This window comes from Rhinolophus sinicus, chromosome 12, assembly GCF_057876585.1.
Source record: "Rhinolophus sinicus isolate RSI-liver-muscle chromosome 12, RSI-T2T, whole genome shotgun sequence".
NCBI lineage: Eukaryota > Metazoa > Chordata > Mammalia > Chiroptera > Rhinolophidae > Rhinolophus > Rhinolophus sinicus.
This window is the reverse complement of record NC_142512.1, coordinates 50,771,619-50,783,527: the sequence shown is the minus strand read 5'-3', so window position 1 is coordinate 50,783,527 and position 11,909 is coordinate 50,771,619. Positions and strand designations below refer to the sequence as shown.

The window sequence follows — 11,909 nt, the reverse complement described above, 5'->3', positions numbered from 1 at the left end:
GGGAAAACCCACAGGTCGTACCGTCAGAATAACTGGAGTTCAAAGACCGTTCAGGCGTCTACCCACCACTTGACCTGGGTCAAGTTCTTTGGCTTCTCTAAGCCAATTTTCGTATCTGTACAGGAGGTAGAGTAATAATGGGCCCCACCCCACTGGGATTGGCAGGGGACAGGCTTGCAAATGCACGTGGACCTTTATGAGCTACCGCTCCTTTCTGCCGCTCTCTCCCCACTCCCCTCCAAACTCCTCAGAGAAGGTGAAGGAGGAGACGGAACTTTCAGTGTTGGATGAGGTAAGTGAGGAGGCTGATTTCAGAACCTCCAGCAAACAAAGCCACAGTGTTCCAAGGGGAGCTCCGGTGTGTGCCTCCTCCTTACTGGGGGTGGGGGAGGAGTGGGGTGGGGCTGAAGCATTTTCCCAGCACTGTTCAATCACATCTCCCACCCATCTGACCTGCTCCCAGAAATGGAAGATATGATCCAAGGGAGAAGGGAGGGCATCTCAGGTGAATGAATGTCTGGACCCACCTGGACCTATGTCCTTGAGAATATTTGCATTACAAAACTTCTTGCAAAATCTGGGTAGGGCTTCCTGCTAAGCCTGAGGAGAAGCCCTGTGCAAGCCCCAAGCTCTGATATCCCTCCCATCCTGTACACACCCGGTGCCCCTCTTCCGTGATGCCAATGGAAGGATGGAAAAGATAGGATATTTATCCAACGAGTCCCTTCCCTTGTTGCTTGCAGGTTGTCCTTGGAGGGTTAAACCCCTGGCACTTCTGAGATGCTCCTGTAAAGAACTGAAGAAGCCCCAGGTGCATAAGAGAGAGAGAAAGCAGGAGCCACCGCTGGCAGAGAAAGGAAGCAGTCGCTTGCTAGAGTTACCCACTGGGCTGCAGGGAAACTCAGCAGTGAGGGAATATTGGGTGAGGTATCAACAGTGCACGGGTAAAGATGCTTGTTCTTAGACAGCCTGAGGTTGAGGTGACGTAGAAACATCCAGCAGGAAGGCAGGAGACAGTCCTGGAGTCCAGCCAACCTCACCGTGGGCAGGATGGGGTGTGAGAGTGGACAAGGCACCGGGGGAGGGAAATGAGTGGACAGCTCAGCACATGAGCCTGGGATGTGTCTCACGTTTAGGGGGTAGGGATGGGAGCATCAGTAAGCAGGGCAGAGAGACCTGGGGCCCGGCACGCTGCTGCAAAAGCCAAGGGAAGGAGGGATTTCAGGAAAAGAAACTGCAGAGAGGATGAAACTAAGAAAGCCTGCACAAGCTCTCTGGACACAGAGGAGGGCTGAGTCTACTTGATAAAAAGCCAAGAGGGTGAAAGAAGGAAGATGGATAGTGAGAGAAGAGGTTGTTTGGCCACAGGTGCGTTGCTCTCAGTTATCTATAAGACAACAATGATTTTATTTCCTGTTGTTTAGGGTTATGTGAGCATTCACTGTTTGTATACTTGGCACAGAGCCCAACAATTAGTAAGTGCTCAGTGAATTTTTTTTAATCATTTATGAGAATTGAGCACGTTTGGAGGCAGAAAGGGAGCAGGTGATAATCTTGTGACATGAAGAGAGAGGGTGGGCTCTGATGCTCCCTCACATGTGACCACTCACGCTTGGAATTGTCCAGAAATCTAATAGCTTGGCTGACCCTTTCTGAAACTTCTTGGCAGTTCCGGACATTTCCATTAAATGATAGCATTTTTTTTTTCTGAAATCTGTCTGGGTTTGCCTGTGTCTTATTTTAATCCCTGCACCAAGCATAGAAAACCCAGTAATGTGGGTTTTGTAATTAGAGCCCGTGGATATGCCCTCTCACTTCTCCAGTGTGCCACCCTGTCTTTGGCTCTTTCCTTGTGCAAGCCGCCCTTTGATACTTTTGGACATCGGCACCAAGCTCATTTACATATTTTTACCCAGCCGATATGCATATCCTGCGATCTGAGAAATTCACAGACATGGGGTATCAGGTCGGTCTTGGACTTGGTTGAATTTCCTCCATGTCAGACTGTTTCTGACCACTATACACTAGTCCCTCCTTTTCCGTGGTTTTGCTTTCTGTGGTTTCAGTTACCTGCAATCAACTTCGGTCCAAAAATATTAAATGGAAAATTCCAGAAATAAACAATTCATCAGTTTTAAATTGCGTGCTGTTCTGAGTAGTGTGATAAAATCTCGCTCCGTCCCGCTGCGTCCCGCCTGGGACGTGAATCATCTCTTTGTCCAGAGTCTCCACGCTGTAGACGCTCCCCGCCCATTAGTCACTTAGCAGCTGCCTCGGTGGTCAGACCGACTGTTGAGGTATTGCAGTGCTTGAGTTCGGGTCACCCTGATTTTACTTATAATGGCGCCAACGCCATTCACGTAACTATGATTGTCGTCTGTTGTTGTAACTGTTCTATTTTAATATTAGTTATTCTTGTTAATCTCTTACTGTGCCTAGGTTATAAATTAAACTTTATCATAGGTATGTACGTATAGGGAAAAACATCACACACACGCACACACAGACATGCACATATTTCCATATTACTTGTGGTTTCAGACATTCACTGCGGGTCTTGGAACATGTGCCCTGTGGATACTGTGGATAAAGGGGGATGACTGTATCTCCCTTGAACTTCTAGGTTTATGAAAGTTCTCCGAAACATATTGCCAATAGACAAAACAACGTTATAGAATGAGACCTAGGTATGGTTCCATTTGTTTAAAACGAACATTCTCATCAAGAGGTTTTGATTCGATGATATTTTTAAAAGTAGGATTATGTGTGTACTTACGCCCGCTTGGAGAATTCAAAAGTTAAAAGAATGTGCATCAGGAGACACAGATTCTAATGTTCAGGGAGCAGCCTGAGATTCCGCAGCTGGAAAACAAGCTTCTGAGCGGTGCTGAGGCTGCGGCTCTGTCTAGTAGAACTTTCCGCAGTGATGGAATGGTCTGTGTGTGCGCTGTCCGATGCATTAGCCACTGGACAACCTGTCACTACGGAGCACTTAAAATGTGGCTGGTATCCCTGAAGATCTGACTTTTAACATTTATTTACTTTGAATTAATTTAAATTTAAATAGCCACATGGCTACTGTGTGAGACAGTGCAGTTGTCAATGGTAAATTTTTCAAGGGTTGGGACTATATCTTGTGTACCTGTGTGTGCTCTTCAGGATTTGCATGTTGTAGGAACTGTTACGATGACAATAATAATAATAATAATTCCTTATGTTACACTTACCTGAGGCACAGACCTGTCAGTACCTTGCCTAAGTCACTGCACTGGAAAATAACGGAGCTGGACGTTGAGCCCAGGATCTAGTCTGGTGCACATTTAACCTGAGGCCAGACTGTACATTACACTGGCCTCTCTTTCCTCCACTCTGGCCCTTTTATATCTGGCCCTTGCTTGTCACTGTCACAGGGCCTTTGGAGACATCGCCTTTCAACAGGGGGAGTAGAATGGGTGATGGGAGACCACAGGTGGGGTAGGGAGGAGGCGGATGGAAGGACAGGGGAGCCAGAGGACTCCCTGGACCGCTACCATTTGTTGAGTGCCTGTTGTCGGCAAGGCTGTGTGCTGGGTGCTCTCTACCTGTTCATCCACCTTCTTACACCAGCTGTGCTGAGCACCTGCTCTGCACCCAGGGCAGTGGGTCCAAGTGGGAAAAGGTTCAGCCCTTGCTGCCGGAATATTTATAGACACACTATGTGGAACCGTAGAGTGGCAGGGAGATGTTTCTGAGAGGGGGCTCTGGGCTTGAGCCCTGGCTCTGCTATGTATTTGCTCTGTGACATTAATCAAGTTGCTTAACTGCTCCCAGCTTGGATTTGTTTATTGTCCCTCATATATATTTTTTCAATTATCTAATTATATCAGTATGAACTCATGAATATTTTCTACTTTGGGTTATAATCCAATAATACTGTACTTATTTTATTGCTCAGATTGTTCCCCAACTTTGGCTATTAGGAGCTCTCTCAGTTGGCTTTTCTGTATCCCTTGGACATTCTCTGTCACTGTGGGGTGTGTGTGTGTGTGTGTGTGTGTGTTCACACTTTCTTACTTTCTGGCACCAGAGGATGCTCCAGGCTCATCTGGTATATTTCCTGCCCTAGTCCTAGAATCAGCCATTGCTCTGAGAAGCCCTGGTTCCTTTTACTGGACAACAGCATTAGAAACAAACCATGGATCTAGTACGCATTGCTGCTGGGCTGTCATTGCTTCTAGGTGCTCTCAGCAGAGCAAGCAGGGAGATACTTGTGTGTATACTAACCCATGTAGGCCCCCATATCTATAAATATCTTCCAGGACTGAGACAATACATTTCTGTGCTCTAAGCCACCCAGTGTGTACAGGTACCCTAGAAAACGAAGCCCCTGCCCTCCTCTTCACCATGTCCCCTTTCTTTTGTACCCTCAATGTTTCCTCCACAGAGAAGGCTCTCTGCCTTTGTTGTTGTCGGTTGGGTTTGTGTGTCTTTTGTTTGGCTATTTCCTACCCAGTCCAGACGCATCTCAGCATCTCAGACACAGCCCTCTGGCCTTCTTGGCTGATATCCCCAGGCAGGGTTAGGTTCCCCAGGGACCATACCGTTTCTTTCACATCCACACAAGGATCACAATGCCGCTTCCTCCTCTCACTTGACCGGGAGCTCCTTGGGGGAGGATTTCTGCTTTTAGGCTCCCAGTGTGCGCAGGTGCTCAGGTGTTGAATGAATGAGGAGACCGCTGCAGAAACAAGCCTGAATAAGGACAGTGGCAGCTTCAGAATTTTAATCGAGGAGGGTCCTCAGGGTGGCAATTGGTTTGTGGAAGTGAAGACTTGAAACCAAGTTTGCTTAAACAACAAGTGTAAGGAAACCACGGTTGTTCATAATAGAGATGGGGAGATCAGGCCACCCTGTGCCGGCCAACAATGGCTGGTCACGTCCCTCTAAAATTCTACGGAAGCCGACACTAATATCCTCTATCTGTGTCAGATGAAGAATCCGAGGTGTGGTAGTAACTCCATGAAGGTCACACAGCCAGTTAATGGCAGGCGGCAACTGCAACCTAGCTGGGTTTGTCTGACTCACTGAGTACGTACGAAGGTTTGTCATCCTGGGCGGCATTTAGGGGCTTGATGCAACCCACCATATGCACAAAGGCTAACCTAGAGCTAACAGAGTTGACAGGGAGGCTGGAATCCCAGCTTCCTCTAGGAAGGAAGGGAGCAAGCGAGGACAGGTGTTGGCCATAGATCCCAACCATCCCTCCCGATGCTCTCCATTTGTTTTGCCTAGGAAAACAGAACTACATCTCCCAGGAAGCAGTTCGGCTCCTCTCGCCGCCCCTCCCCGCGTTCCGCCTGCCCCGCCCCGCCCCGCTTCGGGACCCGCTGATATATAAGGGCCGAATGGCCAGGCCCTGGGCAGAGTGCGGAGGCGGTGCGGGCGCGCGGTGTGCTGGTGGTGCTGGGTGGACACGGCCGCCACAGCTGGCACCCGCCAATCTGCCTTTCCCTCCCCGGGCCTCTCTTTCCCTGCGGGCGCCCACCCTACTCTGCCTGGGCCCTGCAGACCTGCAAACCCGAGGTCGAGAGCGGATTTGCCCTTGGTACTTTCCTGGGCTTGGCAGAGAGGTTCCGGCGGGAATCTGGGTTCGCGCTGGAGATGCGCAGCCAAGGAAGGCCAGAAGCTGCGTCCAGGCTGGGTGCTGTCCCGGTGCGAGGAGGCGGAATGCCCTCGCCGGGGGCGGCGGAGCGCCCAGCATCCGCCTGTTTCGTGCGGCGGTCCCCCGGCCCGGGAATGCGGCGCTTGGGAACCCCAGCCAGTGAACTCCCCGCGATCTCCGCGGGTCCTGAGCGCAGAGGCCGGCTGCCAGCTCTTTGGCCTTGGATGGAAAGTGAGCAATGGGGTGGGGGACTCCGGACCCCTTAACGTGGATTACTTGGTGCGTATCAGCCGGACTCAGAAGACCCACGACCTCGTCTCCATCCGTGGATTGATTCATTCTACAGAACAGTCGGGTCGCTCACCTGGAGGTAAGTTTCCCTGCAATTCGGGGGAGGAATTTGAATTGACTCCCCACCCCCACCCCTCCGCGTCGCTTTCCGGAGGTCTCGAGGTTATGGGTCGAAAATTTTCTTCTTGTGATTGACGTCTTCTCGGAGGACGTTTTAGCCACCATCCCTCTGTCTCCAGACGGCGCTGATCGCCCGGGTCCTGGTGGTCAGCGCCCTGCAGCTCCCAGCGCCGCCAAGCTGCTGACTGTTCCGCGGGATCTAGCTCCCAGCCTGGTTAAAGGCCCCGCGTTCCTCTGAGCCCTGCGTGGCCCTTGCACTTACCTTTTCGCCTTGTCGCCCTCTCGGGCCCGTTATTTTGGGAGCGGAACCGCCTCGATAAGCTCCTGAGGTCTGGCCGCTGGCGACTCAGAATGCGACTGGAGCGCAGCGCTTGGGGAAGCTGATCTGGCCGAGTCTCTTATCACCGCGGGGTTAGGGGACGGGGGTGTTTCTGCATGTCCCTGGTCGGCTTCACTGCAAGGACTGGCCCACCCGTCAGGCAGACGCCGGTATGGGGTGGACAGGTTTCTGAATGGGTGGGAGGAAGCAGGAATTGGTCCAGTGCGTCCAGCTGCCGACCCTTCCTCCCCGCACCCTTCGCGGCTCGTTAATGGAAGAGGTTTCCTGCCTGGCGTGGGGAGAGGGCTTAGTCTTGAGTCCTGAACTGAAAGCAAATCGCTCTTGTATCTATCACACCCCCTTTTCTTATCCTTTTGTGTTGGCGCTGTTTGGGGCGGCAAGGTACCTGTCACTGAGTAGGCGCGATGCGATGTTCCTTGAATGAATGACTGAGCCAGTCCGCCTGGATGTACAGATAAACTTTCCCTTCTCCCACTTTGGCGCTCGTCCTCAACCCCAGGACTCCCCCCCCCCCCCCGCCCCGAATTCAGGTGGTTTCCTGGAGATGCTTTCCCACATGTGGGATTCCTCCCCCCCCCCCCCCCCCCTACTGGCAGCCTGTGTGATGATCGGTTCCCGTCCAGAAGTCCCTCCTACATAGAAAACTTCTGGAAGCTCTCAGAGGTCTCTCTTGATACGTGCTCAGAGTGTCATTGCCTCCACTGAGTACCTGCTTGGGGAAGAAGGGAGGGCTAGGCACCGTAGGCCAAGAGGTGATGTGTGTTGGTACTGCCCCCCTCCCCCAGGAGGGGGTACTGGCCGCAGCAGGTCCCAGGATCTGCCCATGCTGGTGCAATAACGTTCCTTGTGGCAGAACCCACCCTCCCCCTTCCAGACCTTGGGAGAGGGACTATTGAAGCTGTCTCACTGATTACCCATTGCTCCACCTGTGCCACCCGTGTGGTTTTTTTTAAAGCAATCCATGCTATTTCTCTATCCTTTATGGAAAACTACCAAAAAAAAAAAAAAAAAAAAAAGGCGCAAAAAGCAGGGAAAACCACCCAGTTCCCACAGTAGTTGCTGGCAGTGGGACCTATTTCCTCACTGCTGAAACAGCTATAATATATACAACATTGTTTCCTGCGCTTTCTCCCCTGGACTTTATGTGGACATTTCCCCATGAACAGTTGGTTGAATCATAATTTGCTTGACAATCCCCCATTGTTGGATACTAAGGTGTTTCCAAATTTTTACCCTTAGAAGTAATGCATTGATTGGTGAGTGTTTTGTACATAAGGGTTTGTCCACAGTTGGGATCATTTCCTTTGGAAAATTCTTAGGAATCACTGACATTGCTTTAAGTCAGAGGCATGCCATTCCTCTGGGCATTTCCGAGGTTGGCTTGAGGGCAGAGAGCGCCACTCACCATCGGTCGCTGCCATGTCTGGGAGCCAGAGTACAGTGGGGGTTTTTGGTGGTTGTTTTTCAAGCAGCAAAGTATGAGATGGGTAAAATGTGCCTTCAGGACTACGATGTAAATTATGTTAGCCATCCCATAAGGTGAGATTTATTTGGCAGCTGGATTAAAAATGTTGTCGTCTGTTTGAAAAAAATTAAGTTTTGATTTTGATATAAATCTAGATTTATAGGACAGTTGCAAAAATGGTACCTGGAGTTTCCCTCTATCCTTCACCCAGCTTCCTTAAACGTTAACACGTTCCTATCCACAGCCCAGAGGTTCAGACCCAGAGCATCAACACTGATAGAATCTGTGAAGTCCAGGCCTTACTCCCTTTTCTCCAGTTGTCCCGCTAATGTTCCTTTTATGATTTAAGATCCTGCAGTGCAGAAAATTCTGTCTTGTAAAAAAAAAATGTAGGAGTTGAGGGTTCCACAGACCATTTTTTTAAATAAAAAAAACCCTCTTTATTGAGATATGATTGCCACACAAAAAGTTGTACATTTTTAATGTATACAACTTGATGAGTCTGGTGATAAGTACATAACCATGAAAGCCCCAATTCTATGCCATGAACATTCATCACCTCCAAAAGTTTCCTCCCACCCACTTTATTGTGTGTGTGTGTGAGTGATAAGAATACTTACAAGATCTACCCTCTTAGCAAACGTTTAAGTGTACAATGCAGTATTGTAAACTCTGGGTGCTCTGCTGTGCAGGAGAGTAGGACTTATTCTGGAGAAGGTTTCCAGGTGAGAAGGCCCCTCCATCTTCATCTTCTTTCCCAGGTTAACTTGTTCCCCCTTCCTATCTATGGCCCGCAGAGCAGATGAGACCCTCCCAGCCCCGAGGGGCGGGGAGCCCTGACCGCGGTGGGGGAAGCATCTCTGCGTGCTCCCTCCTTCCTTCTCAGACCTCTATTGGGAATGAGTTGGTTAGTGAAAACTGGGTTACAGCCTGCTCTGCCCTGACATGTCTCCTGTGGGGTAGATGGATGGATGACATCCGGTGTGCGTGAGAGCAGCCAGCCGCCAAGCCCCGAATCTACCGTTGACATGTCCTACATGCCATGCCCGTGTGGGTGACTCATGCCACCACTGAGCAGCAGGTGTGTCGGGCACTCAGTGTGCAAACCCAGCAAAGAGCACTTCCTGGTGATCTGGGCAGATTTAAAGGAACACAGGGTTCTACTCTCCGCTCAGAATGGATTTAGGGGATTGTCCAGCAGTCTTGGGCCAGGAAGTGATTCCCCCTTTTCTTTAGGGGATTTGTTTCTTCCAGGAAGAGTGAGGAGAGCCAGCTTGAAGGGGGTTTTGGAAGCCACGGATGTGGATGGAGGCTGGCGAGTGTCTTTGCAGAAGAGAGGCTTGAGAAGTTGAGGAAACGCGTGAAAGAAGCCCTTCTGTTCCCCACAACCGAGACCCCATTGGTCTAAACGGTCCATCACAATCCACACGCGAACTAGGGCTGACTCCTTCCAGTATCTCTGTCTGCCCCAGCTTGCTTGCAGTGGTCACCCGCATAGAGTGACGGTGGTATTTGCGTAGGATAGGACCTTTTGAGATTACTTAACTCTCAACACAACAGTTTCTCTGTTAGTGTTACCGTATGGTTGGTCGCCGACACCTGATGTTTCCTTTCTTCTTTGAAACGCTAGCAGCCTTCCTCTTATAGCTTGTAAACTGAAAGATGCTCATCCCCTCTCCCCTCCCCCCTCTCCCTCGCCCCTCCTGCATGGCACGGACATTTTCTGTAACCAGCTAGCTCCAGGGAGAATCCTAACAGGAAGTGTCCGTGGGAGCAGGGCTGGGATGTTGTGATGGAACAGCCTTCTGTCTGCACCTGCCTTGTCCGTCTCCTCTGGGGCTCCTCACCCTCCACCTCCCTTGGCAGGAGCCGCTGCTCTTCCCAGATCAGTGTGGGTCCAGTTCAGACTCTGCACATAGAGCTGCCCCACCAGTCCTCTGGCCTTCAAGTTGTGGTTTGCGTGAAAATGAATTGCCTGGAGAATTTGGTAAAAATGAGTATTCTCAACAGTCATCCTGCACTTCCCCCAATTTTAGAGGTTCTATTTTGGTATGTGTGGGGGTAGGGAGTACTCAGAGATCTGCGTTTTGAACACCCTGCCCAGGTGTCCAATACAAATGGACACTTTAAGAAACATAGTTGACCGACTTCTTGGCCAGCGCAAACCCGAATTGAACCCTTTCCTACTGAGGCTTCCCCAGCCATAGTGCTTCTCTTTTCTCCTCCCTCAGGAAGCCTTCCTGACTTACCTCCACCCGACGTGGATCCACACACACACTTACTTGATTTGTTGGTACACGTATTAACACAGACGTCTTAAAGTCAGATGCCCTTTGTGCTTGGTTAAGACAGAAATGGCTGCATTTGGGCAAAAGATGAATTGTGTTTCTGGGCTTTAGGAATAAATGAAATTTGCAGTCTCTCCCCTGGGAAGGAGGGCAGGGAAGGTCATTGTGAGTTCCCCAGGAGCTTGGAAGATGCCCTTTCATCGGTAGCTTCCTGGTACATTTGTTTGCGTGCCCATGGAGACCACTGCTACTTCTGGCCACCATCACCCTAGGTGATATCCACTGTTATCATGGAGCTGGTTGGGGTCCTCCACAGCGAGTTAGCAAGCACCCCCTTCTTTGTATGACAGATGTACTCAGCTCACTTCACATGAGGATGAGAATGGTCCTGGGTGAATTTCTTCCCTTTGACCTGTGCCATTGGCTAAAGATGGTCTGTTCAAAATCCCTTGGGCTCTCTTGCTTTAAGTAAAAGACCAGGTTTGTGCCCAGAGAAACGTCTCTATCAAACCAATCTGTTCATCACATGATATATGAAAGGCCTGGAGGAATCGTGCAACTTAGAGGAATGCTGGAGTGGCAAGTTTCTGTCAAAGAATTTTTTTCTGTAATATGAATCATCACCTCCTCCCATATTTGGTTTGTTGCTACAGGTTTTTACATAAAAGTCTTGAATCCAGGTGCCTTTTGTAGTCAGTTAAGACAGAAGTGGCTACCTTTGGGCGAATGAAAAAGACACAGCTGTTCTGGGTCTCCAGAAATAAATCAGACCTGCAGTCTCTCCCCTGAGGTCTGTGAGGCCCCCAGTGGTTTCAAAAATGCCTCTGATAGCAGCTGATTTTAATGGTTTTCAGACCCACTTCCTTTGCCTAAAGAGTGTGGGCCCTTGACTTCATTTCACTGTTGCAATTTCCTTCCCTTTCCGTCTTTGACCGACTGGGACAGGGCAGGAAAGACCATCTCTGCCTGCCCAGCAATCCCACCGGATAATTCATTGGGGATTTCAGCCATGTTTTCAAGACATCAATGGCATTTTCCCTTATTCTAGACACCTTTCGATCCTTTGCTTTAGACTTTGTCTGTCGTTAATTCTACAGCTACTGAGGGGCTGCTGGATGCTTCTTTCGACATTGATGCAATCACTTCAGTTCTCTGGCACATAGGTTCTTTGGGGCAGTGGGAAGCCGACTTGCTTCGGCAGCCGAGGTGGGGAGGGGTTGAGTTTTAGGCATGGAAGGTCAGGTGGCTGAGATGCTAGCCTGTGGGGACATGTTCTTCAGTGTGTAAGCGAAGCCCTCAGGAGCCCTAAGTGACACTTACCATCTCTGCAGTTGTGTCTTCTTCATTTAACTAATTTTTAAAAATTTTAACCATCATTTCTTTTTTATAACTTGTGTTAAAGTGTACATAACATGAAGTTTACCATCTTAGCCATTTTTAAATGTGCAGTAAGTGGCATGATGCCCATTCACATTGTTGTGCAACCATCACCACCATCCGTGTCCAGAACTTTTCATCTTCCCCAAATGCAAACTCTGTGCCCATTAAACGCTAACTCCCCATCCCCCGGCCCCAACCCCTGGCAACTTCCATTCTACTCTCTGTCACTATGAATCTGACTACAATAGGCATCTCATCTTGAGTGGAATCATGCAGTATTTGTCCTTTGTGTCTGACTTACGTCATTTAGCATAAAGTCCTGAAGGTTCATCTGTGTTGTAGCAGGTGTCAGAATTTCCTCTCATGTTCAGGCTGAATACTGTT

The 11,909-nt window shown here is 49.7% G+C and overlaps 1 protein-coding gene across 1 annotated transcript in view; it reads left to right on the top strand.

The window, feature by feature from the left end:
- Positions 1-1,334: 1,334 nt before the first annotated feature.
- LOC109451865 (uncharacterized) overlaps positions 1,335-11,909 on the top strand; it is a 148,835-nt gene continuing 138,260 nt past the window's right edge. The window contains exons 1-2 of the mRNA XM_088801848.1: positions 1,335-1,368; positions 5,379-6,011. Coding sequence (XP_088657974.1) covers positions 1,335-1,368; positions 5,379-6,011 — 667 coding nt within the window. The remainder of the gene's footprint in view (positions 1,369-5,378; positions 6,012-11,909) is intronic.